Consider the following 14471-nt stretch of genomic DNA (forward strand, 5'->3'; position numbering starts at 1 on the left):
GAAAAAAAATATAATTAACAAAAATAATAATAATAATTCAATTAAATAATCAATAATAATAATAAAAAATATAATAATATTAAAAAATAAAAAATAATAATTAATAAAATAATTAATAATATATCAAAATGCCCACACACACTGCACTCACACACACTGCACTCACACACACTGCGCACACACACACTGCGCACACACACACTGCGCACACACACTGCCTCCTTCCCTGGTGGTCCAGTGGGATTGGTAGTTCAGTGGGGGGGAGAGGGGGGCTGGCAGAGCTGTACTTACCTGTCCTGCAGCTCCGCGGCTCTCGCGAGACTTACACTGGGAGCTGACAGAGGTGCTGAACGGACGGCGCGGAGGAGGAGAGAGCTGACAGGAGCTGCAGGAAAGGTAAGTACAGCTCTGCCAGCCCCCCTCTCCCCCCAGTCTGTATTATGGCAATGCAAATTGCCATAATACAGACTCTGACTCGAGTATAAGCCGAGTTGGGGTTTTTCAGCACAAAAAATGTGCTGAAAAACTCGGCTTATACTCGAGTATATACGGTACTTCCAAAAATATTCAGCTTTGATATTAATGAGTTTTTTGGGTTCATTGAGAACATGGTTGTTGTTCAATAATAAAATTAATCCTCAAAAATACAACTTGCCTAATAATTTTGCACTCCCTGTATATCCGGGGCCAATACAAACCATTGTGTGGAAATCTATTCACAAACAGGATTATACATAGGACACGAGGTCATGCGTTTAGACTGGAAGAAAGATGATTTCGTCTAAGGCAAAGGAAAGAAAAGATGTTTTACCATAAGAATAATAAGGATATGGAATTCTCTGCCTGAAGAAGTGATTTTATCAGAGTCTATACAGATGTTTTAACAGCAACTAGATGCATACTTGCAAAAACAGAATATTTTACGGCATAATTTTTCAACTGTAGAGTAATAGCTTCTTAATCCAAGGATAAATCTGACTTCCATTCTGGGGTCAAGGGGGGATTTTTTTCCTAGGTTTGCTGCAAAATTGGCATTGCTTCAAACAGTTTTTTGGGTTTTTTTTGCCATCTTTTGGATCAACAGCAAAAAACAAATGAGAGGAAGGCTGAACTATATGGTCAAATGTCTCTTGTCAGCCTGTGTAACTATATAAGGAAGTGACCTACATAATTAGTGGAATAAAGATAAGATAACTAGAAAACCAATGGATATAAAGGAAAACATGAGGGGGCTGAATCTTGCCATTGACCAGCCCCCTTTTCAGTTAGGAGTTATGCTTTTTTAACTTGTGAGATGCAGAAGATGCAGAAAATGCAAAATAGTATGCCATATATATATTAATGTGAGCGTTTCAACTTCACTCCTTTCTTTATGTCCCCTGTATCTGAATGAATAACCCCTGCCCCGACACTTGCCTTTACTTATATTTATCTTTTCTTCTTAATGCTCCCGGTGGAATCTTATCTTAATGCTTGGGCGCTGCCATTTTGTTCTCATCGGTCCATGATATTTGCAGTTTACTGTTCTGTGGGATTCTTTTGCTGATGGATTGTGGGTAAGTTATTCTAGAAACTGAAATGGAACTTTGTTTAAAGAGCACCTGTCATACCCCAAAGAACTTGTGCTCATTAGATTGAGCGTAAGATTCCATCTGTACATTGTGCTAGTAGTTGTGCTAGCAAATGTATAGATTAGGAAAAAAAAAAAAACTATTTAAAAATAGTTTTTTCTTCCAGCTGTCAGCCAATGCCTCGGCGTGCCAAGGGAGAGCAGAAAAGATCTCCCACAAAAGGTGCTGTGATTGTTATGGAAACTCCTATCTGGTACTTCTAGCAGGGAGTATTGGAATGGAGTAACGTGACGTCAATCTGTTTCGATGCTGGCAATGAAGCCAGAGTGCAGACGTCACGGACGATGTTTGCCAAGCAGGCCACATCAAAGAAGATTGCGAGAGGAGCGCAGGCGGAGCTGAGGAAGGCCAGGTGGTGGGTGTACACCAAGAGTAGCACCCACGAAGTGGTGCTGGAACGGAGGAAAAGAGAGTAAATCTTTGTATTTTTCATTGAATACACAAAGTATCTTTGTACATGATATGAATCAATGTTTTTGGGAGCGATTGCAGGCAAGTTAATTTTTCCAGGTTCACTTTAAGCTTTGCTTAAGAAAAGTAGTCCCTAAAGTGAATTAACCCTTCTTGCTATTTGAGGGAGGAGGATGGGTGCTCCCTCTCCCCCCCCCCCCCCCATTCTTTTGTTATCGTGAACTTACATTGGACCAGGAGTACTCAAACAGTTCAACTGGACACCCTGTTGCTTACATTTCTTCACATTTATTAATGTTAACATTTTTTATTTTCTTTCTTTCTTAGATACTTTGTACTCCTCATGTTATATATTGTGTTCATCTCATGTTTTACATCGCTATTGTCTTCTATTTTATTTTTGAAAATATACAATAGAAACGATATTGCAAAAAAAGGTGAATTAAAAACAAAAACAAAATCTGCAAAGTGACAGTGCTGCTTTGAATGTTAACTTGTTTAAAATGTTATCAGTTATTTTGTGGAATCTTTCTGTTATGTAAATAGCATATTTTTGCATTAATTCTGATTTTTGAAACAGTGTCACTTTTGCTGCAATAATACTTTAATTTCTTAATGCAGCACTGTCACAAGATGCACATACAATATTCTATGTAAATTAAATGCTCACTCGTGTGCAGATGACATCAGGCATTTGGTGGAATGTCATAAAAGACAGTTTTATCAGAAGAATTGATCTTTTGTCAAGAAATTAACTACATGTCTCATAAACCAAGGGGTATAGGACATACTGAGATACCAATGATTATAACGGAGGCATGGTTTTCTTTTTGCATTTGGAGCATCCCTTTTCTTACAAAATGAATGGTAGTAGTTAAAAATTTTATTTCTATAGAATCTTCAACCCTTAACTAACACACACACACACACGCACACACTCTCTCTCAACCTGAATTACTAAAACAATTGGCAAAGACCAAGGTTTAGGTTACTGAGTATTATAAAGTCTAAGAGGGCAACCGGGAAATCATCTCTTACTAAATCAAGATTTCTACTGCCCATAAAATAGAAATGTAATTATGATTACACGTGTATGCTGCTGTCGCAATAGGCTATGTGCCAGCTGTAGCAACCAAAATCTGCCTGCTAATTAAAATAATTTGGTGCCGAAATAACAGTTATTCAATGAACTGCACTTTACGGACTCTTTTGATGAAGTAGTAACTGTTGCAACAGCTTAGGATAAATGATTTGATTGTAATATAATATTGTTGCTTTTTTTTTATATATAAATACATTTATTAGGTTTAATATAGTGAATGAAAAATAATTTCACCATTCCCTGAACCTAAAATTAAATATGAAAGGACCGGGTTATGGTTCGTTGATCTTGTGCATAATATTTTGCCCAATAGCATCTAATCAAGGTGACTGAAATGGATTGAATCCTATTTTAGCAGGGGTTCTGATTTCTGCAATTCCGCCACTTTGGCTGCAAGAATACTTTAATCTGTTAAAGCAGCACTGTAAAAAAAGTTAAAAAAAAAAAGGGGGGGGGGGGGGTATTACTGCAGGTGAAATGTCTGTGTGCAATGCAGATCCTGGAAGAGGGGGGAAAATAATCAACTAAAGGTCTCCATAATCTCAACACTCTCACAGGCCTCCTGTCTGTGGGACAATCTCGATTTTAGGGTCCTGACCCGCCATCACCAGGTACACGCGCTTCCTTTTTTTTTTTTTGCAGTTATTAGGACTACATTATAGGCGTCACCTGTGATAAATAGCAGGTTTCACCTGTGATATAAGTTGCATCACCGACTATGCACCACCAGGGCATGCCATCCCTTCCCCCCATCACAATCGTATACCCTCCCAATGTTGAGAGGAAACTTTGTTAATTATGGACTAGTGAACCTTAGTAGTCTCCCACACATGCCATAGTTGTGAGTGATGGCTGATTGAAGTCTAGCCCTCTGCTATGCTTATTTCAATTTTAAAACACTATATGTTAATTTTCCAAATAGATTTTACATTTACGAAAATCTCTAAAGTAACAGTACAACTTTAGCATACCTCCCAAGTGTCCTGTTTTATGAGAGACAATCCCTATTTTTGAGTCCAAATGTCTCTCTCTCTCTCTCTTTTTTATCCTAATGTTACTCTTCTAGAAACTCCATATTGTTGGAGCATCAGGGTGTTTAACAGAGCTCCACAGCAATAATACCCACAGTAATGTGTCTTTAACCCCTTAAGGACCAAACTTCTGGAATAAAAGGGAATCATGACATGTCACACATGTCGTGTCCTTAAGGGGTTAAACTACAATAAACATGTTTCAAAATCAGTCTGGGTTAATAAGATACATTGTTATTGTTCTATAAGATAAATTGTTATTTGTAAATGATCTACAATTTCTCATAACAGCCCTGCACCAGATCACACCCAAACTCACACACCTAAAATTAATGAGACCCTTTTTGTCCATTAGAAACTCTGGGAGATATGCTTTAAGACAACAATCTGGTACTGAAAGATCCTTTTCTAAAATGAAATGTCCCAGTCATTCAGTGACAGCAATGCTTGACGGATATGCAGATGCTAAATGAGTAAGCCATTCCACATTGGGATAAGATCTTCAGGGACCAGACTAATAATGGCCAGGGACAGCGTGATCCTTAAGGGGTTAAATGATAATCCTGTAAGAGTTGTGTTTTACTGCAATGTATGGGTGGTAAATTTATATACTGTATGTTTGTATGTTGTGCTTCTGTTTCTGAAAACTGCTTATAATGTTTTTTATGTTTAATGTTATGTGTAATGTTTCTTTCAGGTCACATTTCAAAAATAGAATATTGGTGAATGCTACAGTGTTGAATGTACCTAGGCATCAAAAAGAAACTGTAAAACACTAGTTACATCTCAAAATGAAAACATTTTCCTGTCTATGTCCGTTTAATGGACAACTTGGTGAATCCTATTTATGACGTATTTTACAGTAGAGATAAAAAGCAATGACACAGATACGGCAGACATTTAAACTGGTCATTATGTACATGACTGACAGCTGCCGTTTACTTTAATTTATTTTCCTTGCTATATGAATCTGTGTTTTACTTCAACTGTGCAACATGGTTTATAAGTAAATCAGGTTTCATTTGACGCAACGGATAAACCAATAAAGTATGCTACGCTACATCTGACAAAAATAGATCGGAGCAACGCCATCAGTCTATTGCCACAGAACATGACAAGCAAACTAAGCTTCTAATTGCCCCCTGACAGTTCTTCAATTGACCCTTTGCAATGTCTTGCAAGCAATGTTGTTTAATGTACAGTAGAGATACCTGTCAGCATAAATAAAAATGGCACAGTTGCTTTACAGAGATAATTAGTATATACAACTCAATATTAACCTCGGCAAGTCATTTTATGTGCACTGGCAGTCTTGCAAATACTGCAGATGACAAATGTCACATACAACACTGGCAAACATACATTAAGATTGTACTTGTGACAGAGTTATGAACCTATTAAAAACATAATTTTTTTTTTTTAAACTGCATAAAAAAACAAACAAAAAAAAACAAGACAAACAAGTCTGACAGACCACAGATGGACAGACCCCTTAGTAAATTCTGTGAATGCATGTACCCATCAAGTGGATGGGGAGGTATGTAGACTTAGATATACTGGGGCTTTGTACTTTGTTCTATGCCCCAGCCCTATTGGTAGCTTTTGATGATCCCGTGTTCATTTTAACCCAGCTGCGTCTGTGCCATTAATATCAGCCCATTTTAGTTTCTGCCACCTTCCTCTGTGCTTCATTTTTTGCTCTTGCACAACACACCATGATCTCTGTGCCTATTCAACATTCTACTGCTGATTCGGACTATATTTTCTGCCTGTTATCACTTCTACATCATCTTTCAGACCTATCCAAGTCCTGCATGACCATTTTAGACACCGTGTCCATTTCCGCTCCCTTTATGCCTCATTCCCCAAGTCTCTCTCATTCCTCTGGGCATGTTAGTCCCATAACTGGATTCAAAAATTATTTTCATCTATTTCAAATTCCATGCAGCTCACTTTATTAATATGGCAATTATTAATTATTATTAATTATTAATAAACAGTCAATGCTAATGTCTGGGAACTTGTATTTTTTATCAGATTATATCTATCCAATAATTGTTATCTTCAAAAGTGTCCATATTAATTTTCCCATTACATACATGAGCTGACAAACGCCGCTGTATCTATGAGAAATTCATATGACATAACACACACCACTTTGCTATTTGTAAATGACTTGTGTGATTTTTATCAGGATTAGTTAGTAGCTCGGTTAAAAATAACAAGTGAGGTGCTGCAAATACACATCTAAGGGTGACTGTCATTTCTTGGAATTCATATCATTGACTAAAACATTGAAAATCAACTATAACTTGTATTACGTACCGTTTTCATGGTGATGCTTTGTTTTCTTTTAAAATGTATATGAAAGATTTAGCAAAAATGTATACAATTCTGAGATATTTGCACATATACATATACACATACACTGCCACAAACACCGATACACAGACACACATGTAGATGAACAGACACACAAGTACAGGCACATGCAGACACACAGACACACTAATACACATACAGATACACAGACATGCACAACGACACACATGCAGATACACAGACACGCACAATGACGCTCATACAGATACAAACACGGACACTTATATAGATACGAACAGGCACATACAGACACACAGATAAATACACAGACGAATATACAAACATACATGCAAAATGTACACATTTTAAGCCCTCCCTCCTATTTCCTACTTTTTGGGTGCAGGAGAGTAACTTCCCTGGGGTCCATTCGGCTGGCTAAAGCTGTTGACCAGCTTTCACGTCCTCCTAGTTCTGTCAAGATTACAGGGGCCCCGTCCCACTGGTAAAGGGCTGTAGCACACGACTGGGCCCCTGAAAACACCTTGCCATCTCATGGCCCTAAGTGCATAGGCCACCTGAGCAATGCAGGCTCCGGTGCAGCTGCATTGGCTGCACTGGCGGTAGTTCCGCTATTGGCTCACTGCCAAGTGCAAAGACTAAATAGATATTAAAACAATGATTGACTGGAAGCTAAAATGGAGGCACCCATGTGATAGATGAAGAACTGCAGATTTTCTTGTTTAAGAATTCTTTCTGTGCTTTCTATTTGCAGACTGATAGATGCACTCACCAGGATAGAGCGGTTTGGATTTCCACATTTCATTTTATTTTCAGATCTCATTTATGCATATTTGTTAAATGCGGGGATAAGTAAACATAACATTAATAATATTAATTATCCTGGGAAAGTTCTCCCTTAACAACAGTAAGAGAAAGTATCCTGCTGACCACTGATGTTGACTGAATGATGTACTGATTTTGTCACCATGTACCTGATTGGCTATGAGACAGGTGTCCGGCTTTCAAACTGCACGCCTCTGTGTAACTGTATGTTTATTTACATTTCTGACAGTCCTACTACTAGAACTTAAAGGGTTTCTACATGCACCTCTCTGAATGCTGGAGGTGTAACTTCACCTCTGGCCGCATCATTGTGTCATTACAAGAGTTGAGTTGGCCATGCAAATTTAGCGTCTGACTAACTTGCATTGCATGCACTGCATGCTGATGCCAAACAACCAATGGTAGCATGCCCCCCTCTCCCTCTGCTGCCCACATCCTCCCCATGCAGTGATAGGGATAGAGGATTGGGCAGCAGGGTGAACTTAGCCTGGTGGCTGGATTGAGGTAAAGTTTAACTTTCTTTCCTTTTTTTCTTTTAATAGGGGAGGGTGAGTGGTTTGACCAGCATAGCAAGTGTTATGCTAACCAAACCTGGACATTAATGAAAACGCTGTTTTTTTTTTATACGGGAGTAACCTTTTAACATCGATAACCTGATCTTCATCATCAGAAAGCTGGAGGTCCTACTTCCCTTTTAGACTGAACTATGATGAAAACACCACAACAAGATGGCCGGCCTGTCTGTCTAACTAAGGAATGATGCAACTGTTAGGCAGACAGGGCATCTCTTGTGTTTTCAGTCAGGGATAGCACCCTGTGCTACAGAAAGTACAGGAAAGATTGTATCTGCTAGACTAAAGGAGAAGCAACTAAAAAGAGTGCTCATCAAGTAGTTTGACTAAGTACTATGCATCGTAGAAACATGACGCTGACGTGCGCCGCTGCTGTCTGTCTGCCTTCACGGATCTCCAGGACATGAGGCACCAGTGGTTGGAGCAGAGCAGGTCAGTGCAGAGGCATCATCAAATGTGAGTAGATAATTTTATGTGAAGGGGCCGGGTGTTCAGGGGGTTTAATAATTAAAACAAAAACATGCACCCCCTTAACAAAGTGCATACCACCCCCCCTTAATTAAAAAAGAGGGGCGGTATGCACTTTATGCTAAGCGGGTGCAGGGTTTTATTTTTAATTAAGAGGGGGTATGCACTTTATGTTAAGGTGGTGCAGGGTTTTTATGTGAAAGGGTGTATGAATTCGATGTGTATAAGGGGAGCAAAATGTTTATGTGTAGGGGGTGTATGAACTTTGTGAAGTGGGTGCAGGGTTTTTATGTGAAGGGGTGTATAAATTCGATGTGTAGAAGGGGAGCAAAATGTTTATGTGTAGGGGGTGTATGAACTTTGTGAAGTGGGTGCAGGGTTTTTATGTGAAGGGGTGTATGAATTTGATGTGTAGGAGGGGTGCAGAATGTTTATGTGTAGGGGGTGTATGAACTTTGTGAAGTGGGTGCAGGGTTTATATGTGTAGGGGGTGTATGAACTTTATGTGATGGGGTGCAGGGTGTTTGTGTGTAGGGGGTACAGGGTTTTTATGTGTAGGATTGGTGTATGAATTTAATGTGTATCAGGGGTACAGAATTTGTATGTGTAGGGGCTGTATGAACTTTGTGAAGTGGGTGCAGGTATTTTATGTGGGGGGGTGTACAATTTTTGTGCAATGTGCAATAAATATTCTTGAAAACATTGAAAAAAAATTGTGGGTGTTTTTTTTTTTTTTTTACAATTTTAGGGGATGGGGTCCACTCCAGGTGCCAAATGCTCTAGGTAAGCCCCTGAATTAGACAGTATATTCTGTAGTTTGATTTATACCATGTAATATTGCAGCTCATACAGTAAAATGTTCTTTTTGATTTCTTATTTACCAGAAACTATGGGCTGCTTGCATTTCTTCAGTATGCGAAAAAAAAAATAAAGAAAAAAAAAAAAAAATAAGTGGCACTATTACCTTACCGTTATCAAAAGAAGCAAGGTGATCAATGAAAATCTCATTTGAGAAATTTGAGAAAAGTATTACACCTGGATCACTAATATTAACGACTTTGGGGGATTATATTTACACTTGACTCAGGGAAAAAAGTGCCATCAAACAGACATCATCCTATTGCCTCTTCATGCACAGTGCTTCTGGAGATAACAAAGTACACATCTGAATCTTTTTCGAATGAAAATTGCATTCCTGCTTCTTAGAAAAATTTTGATCTATTATAGATTTTTCATAAGCATGATAACCATTTTATGTATCTTGAACATCTATCTCTTAAATTACAAAGAAAAAAAAAATAAGAAAAGGCCAAAAAGCCCTCCACGGACAATGATAAAGTAGGTAGCTGATAATAAATATTTGTCAGATCTTGTCACATCTGCACAAATTCCACTATTAGTGAAGAGACAGTGCATGGATAGGCGAAGGGAAGTAAAAAAAATAAAAATCAGCTAGAAAATCAATGCATCTTGAGCTGAAGCAGTTGCTAAACACAGACAAAAAAAAAATACACATCTTTATCCAACAACCAATGACTTGTGAAAATTCCCAAGCCTTGCTTCAGTACAGCAAAGGAAAATTTAATCTTCCCAAATACTCATCAGGGCACTCCATCCTGCAGACCTGACAGCCCCACTTATAATTAATTATACAATTTCGATGGGAATATCGACTAAACAAAGCAATAAATCATAGAAAAAGTCAATAGCCATGGACACATTCAATCATGTCCTAGCCAATGATTACTACTCTTAAAATACAATAATTATTTTCAGGAGCCAGCTCGAATTAAATTTCTGTCAGGCTGGTACAAGACCGCAGGTTGATGAAGGATGCAATGGATTTTTTTGGGTTGAATTCGGCGCGGGGACATTTATCCTTTAAGATAGGTAGTTTGTTTTTAGTGATCATGGTGCTGCGTATTTAACTAGACCATGAAGATTAGATTATCTCTTCAGGCTCATTATATCATTTATCTTTCGTCTCTGTGGCTGATCTTAAAAGATTCCGCGCTTCTGTTGGTCCGGACAGAATGGCAGCTGGATTCTAAATGTACTGCGTTGGATGCATGTTTTTTATGACTCAATACAGACGGATCGCTATCATTTGCCAAGCGAAAGCGTATTGGCATTCTGTGATTTACAGCATTTTTAACTCAAATGACCTTGTTCCACCTATTAAATTGCATTAAAACAAAATCAAAGCACACATCTCTTAATGAGCTAAAAATAAATACATTTTTATTGATATATATATATATATATATATATATATATATATATATATAAATAAACATACATACATACGCACACAGTAGAGAGGACATATATTTAGTCGGATAATTCTAAAAAACACTTGCAGATTTTTCAAGGAATTCGTGTGTGTGGTGTTTTTATGAATAGACAGCAGCTTTGCTATTTTGTGATATTAAGTGCAATTCCATGATGGACAATTTATTCTTATAATTATTATTTTAAACTTTATACACAAAACAGGCTCTGTAGTGAGGTTATGATAAGATAGAAGAATAAAATGATAGGCAGATCTGTAGCAACTCAAAACAGAGTAACTACTTTAACAAGTTAATTGCCAATGCCAGTTTGTCATCATAACAATTGTGTCATTAAAGCAGATCTGTCCTGCCCTTAGCTTCCCTATAGCCACCCCCTAACCAAAACAACAATTTCCAGTCCCAATTGGGCTTCTCTGATAGTGCTGTAATCTTTGTGTTCCAAAGATGGCAACACCGGGAATGTCACGCTCTGCCCTTCTTTGGGAGTTCATGTCAAATGACGTGCACGCCCAAGGCCTCCAATGGACTTGTGCTGACGTTCATGATCGCATGAGAGTCAACACAGAGTGTGACAACGCTGGAAGGAGTATAGCCAATGACAAAGTCTATGGAGCTTTGTCAACCTCCAAGTTATGCATATGGATAAGTTATACATACTTTTCACTATGTATAACTTTTAAAAGAGCATAATTTCCAACCCCTCTCCAACGCCGCAACTCCCTACCCCGCCCCACCCTCCCCGGCCAACTGGCGGGGAAGGGAGTTTTGGAACATGCAAACTTTAAAACGAAAAAACATAGAAACATAGAATGTGACGGCAGATAAGAACCACTCGGCCCATCTAGTCTGCCCAATTTTCGAAATACTTTCATTAGTCCCTGGCCTGATCTTATATCTAGGATAGCCTTATTGCTATCCCATGCATGCTTAAACTCTGTGTGAGGGAATGATTGATCTGCTTTAAGGACCTGCTTGTGGAGCTAAAACAAAGCTCTATGTATTTGCCAATTCTAAATGATTACATTACAGGTGTGCAAAATGTTGCTTATTCTCATGTGGTTCGTTGTAACTTATATTTAAACATGAATTTGTATATTTACATTCTCAGACTTACCGCAGTGCCATTGTTATCTCTAAAAACTTCTTGATTAAAATAATCAAATAACTTCTTTTCTATTTGTAGCACGACCTAAGGAAGAATGGAAAATGTAAAAAAAATAAACAAAAATCGGTCATTCAAAAATGTTTTCTACATCTACACCAGTTTTGTATGCATTCCCCATTTTCTTATGTATTAATTTAAAGGCAATTCAAAGTATTTTTTTTTTCCAAATTCCTTAAACTAAACGGAAGATCTTGGAAACTTTTTACTTGTCACAGAACACCCTCCCCCCCAATTATTATTTTTTTTTGTAAAGAAAAGGCACATTTGTGCACCTCTTTTTTTTACACAGTGGAATCAACATATATATGAGCCCCCCTCTCAAAAAAAAACAAAAAACAAAACGCAGGAGTGCAGTAAGGTATGTATATGTGCAAATAATGGAATAAAGAGGCACATTTTTAAAGGGACACTATAGTCACCTGAACAACTTCAGCTTAATGAGGTTGTTCAGGTGAGAACTATAGCTCCCTGCAGCCTTTCTCATGTAAACACTGTATTTTCTGAGAAAATAATGTTTACATTGAAAGCTAGGAACACCTCCAGTTGCAGTTACTCAAAGTGAACTAGGGGGACTTCTGAGTTGATGGAGGCATAATATGCCTCCATCCACTCAGATCTGCTGTCAGCAGAGCACAGGGCAGCACTGTGCACAGCATCCTGTGATTCAGTATCTCCTCCCTCTGCATGCAGACACTGAACTTTCCTCATAGAGATTCATTGATTTAATTCATCTCTATGAGGAGATGCTGATTGGCCAGGGCTGTGTTTGAATCATGCTGGCTCTGCCCCTGATCTGCCTCTTTGTCAGTCTCAGACAATCCTACGGGGTAGCACTGTGATTGGATCAGGCTACCACATGTCAGACTGCTTGTTTTTCTAACAGCATGCAGATTTACAGCTTCAGGCTTGAATACAGTAAGATTTTGACTATATTTATGGAAGCATGAGGAGCCCAGGGGGGCTAGATGGTGGTGTTAACACTACACAAACATGTATTTTCTGACCCTATAGTGATCCTTTAATATAAGCCACATTACAACTTTTATAAATGTTCAGTTTAAAGCAAAACTGTCATGCCGAACTAACCATTCCCTAATCGCTTCCTCTTCTCTCCCTCTCTCAGGACCTGTTCTTCATTTCTCCCTGTCTAATCTCATATTTTTAAAAACATAAGACAAAGTAGGAACTACTTTGTCTTATGTATTTTTCCTACACCTTACCCACTCTGACCCACTTTCTGTGGGTTAGAGACATTTTCCCACAATACTCACAATTTTCGTCTGTGATCTTGCGATGCCTGCTTTCACTATTCCCGAATGTCCTGTCATTTAGACAGAACGCCGGCGAAACTACCGAATTTCGTCCTAACAGAATGAGAACAGTTTGTTCATTCATGTTAAGACGACATTCGATACTTTTAGGTCGGTTCGAAATTTCAATTTCATTTCAATTTTAATGAATTACCGATGCGATATGTGCTTAGTATTATTATTATTGCCATTTATATAGCGCCAACAGATTCCGTAGCGCTTTACAATATTATGAGAGGGGGGATTTAACTATAAATAGGACATTTAGAAGACAACTTACAGGAACGATAGGTTGAAGAGGGCCCTGCTCAAACGAGCTTACATTCTATAGGATAGATCCCTAATTCCCACGGTATTAGGGAGCTATCTAATAAAATGCTGAAAGTCCAAGATTGGTCTTTCAGCCAACTTTACTAATACTAAGTAACAATTACTTAGTATAGTAAATCTGCCCCTACTCGCTATGCCGGGAGAAGGGGCATGTCTACTAAACAGTGAGCAGCCCGTGTCCCGCAACGGGGGACATAGGGTTCCCCTTGGCCCCCACCCATGAGTGGCAGATGGGGGCCCTAAAGGACAATGGGCGGGGGACCTACTGTCCTTCCCCCAGCCCCCACCCATGAGTGGCGGGTGTGGGCCCTATTGTCCTGTCTCCCGGCCCCCACCCATGAGCAGGGGGTGGGGGCCCTAAAAGACAATGGGGGGGACCTATTGACACCCATGAGCGACAGGTGGGAGCTAAATGTAAAAATATCCCCCCCCCGGGGTGACTAGGGGTCATCAAGCCCCTAGTCAACTCCTAACCACCCAAAAATTAAATAAAGCCCTACCTACCCCCCCCCACCCTAAAAATAGTGAGGGGGAGACAATAAACCCAAATACCTGTAAATACATAAAAAAAATACTTACCATTTGATGTCTTCTTTTTTTTACTTTTTTCAGGCCAAATAAAAACCCATAATACCCATCAAACTTGTAAAATAAAATAAAAAACCAGAGCACAAAAAAAAAATATATATATATTACATAGTTACCGAAAAAAAAAAATCCAGACGCTAAAAAAATAATCCATCTTCACCCAGCGAGGGCACTGTGCAGACTGAGCTCCGCAGAGTGGGGAAAAGCTTAGAAAGCCTTACCACGCCCTGCAATTTGACTCAGAGAGCTCTGATTGGTAGGTTTAAGCCAACCAATAAGAGTACTCTGATAGGTAAATAGTGAACCTTACCTGATTGCTTACCTGTAAGGCTCACTATTTACCTGTCAGAGCACTCTTATAGCGAATGCCCCAGTGTTTAATGCCCACACAAAGATGATGGCGC

The 14471-nt window shown here is 38.8% G+C and overlaps 1 protein-coding gene across 2 annotated transcripts in view; it reads right to left on the minus strand.

The window, feature by feature from the left end:
* Positions 1 to 14471, minus strand: part of INPP5A (inositol polyphosphate-5-phosphatase A) — a 474649-nt gene that overhangs the window by 79446 nt on the left and 380732 nt on the right. For both annotated transcript variants that reach the window (XM_063433731.1, XM_063433732.1), the window contains exon 11: positions 11789 to 11863. In XM_063433731.1, coding sequence (XP_063289801.1) covers positions 11789 to 11863 — 75 coding nt within the window. The remainder of the gene's footprint in view (positions 1 to 11788; positions 11864 to 14471) is intronic.

The sequence above is a fragment of the Pelobates fuscus genome, chromosome 10, assembly GCF_036172605.1.
Source record: "Pelobates fuscus isolate aPelFus1 chromosome 10, aPelFus1.pri, whole genome shotgun sequence".
Classification (NCBI taxonomy): Eukaryota; Metazoa; Chordata; class Amphibia; order Anura; family Pelobatidae; genus Pelobates; species Pelobates fuscus.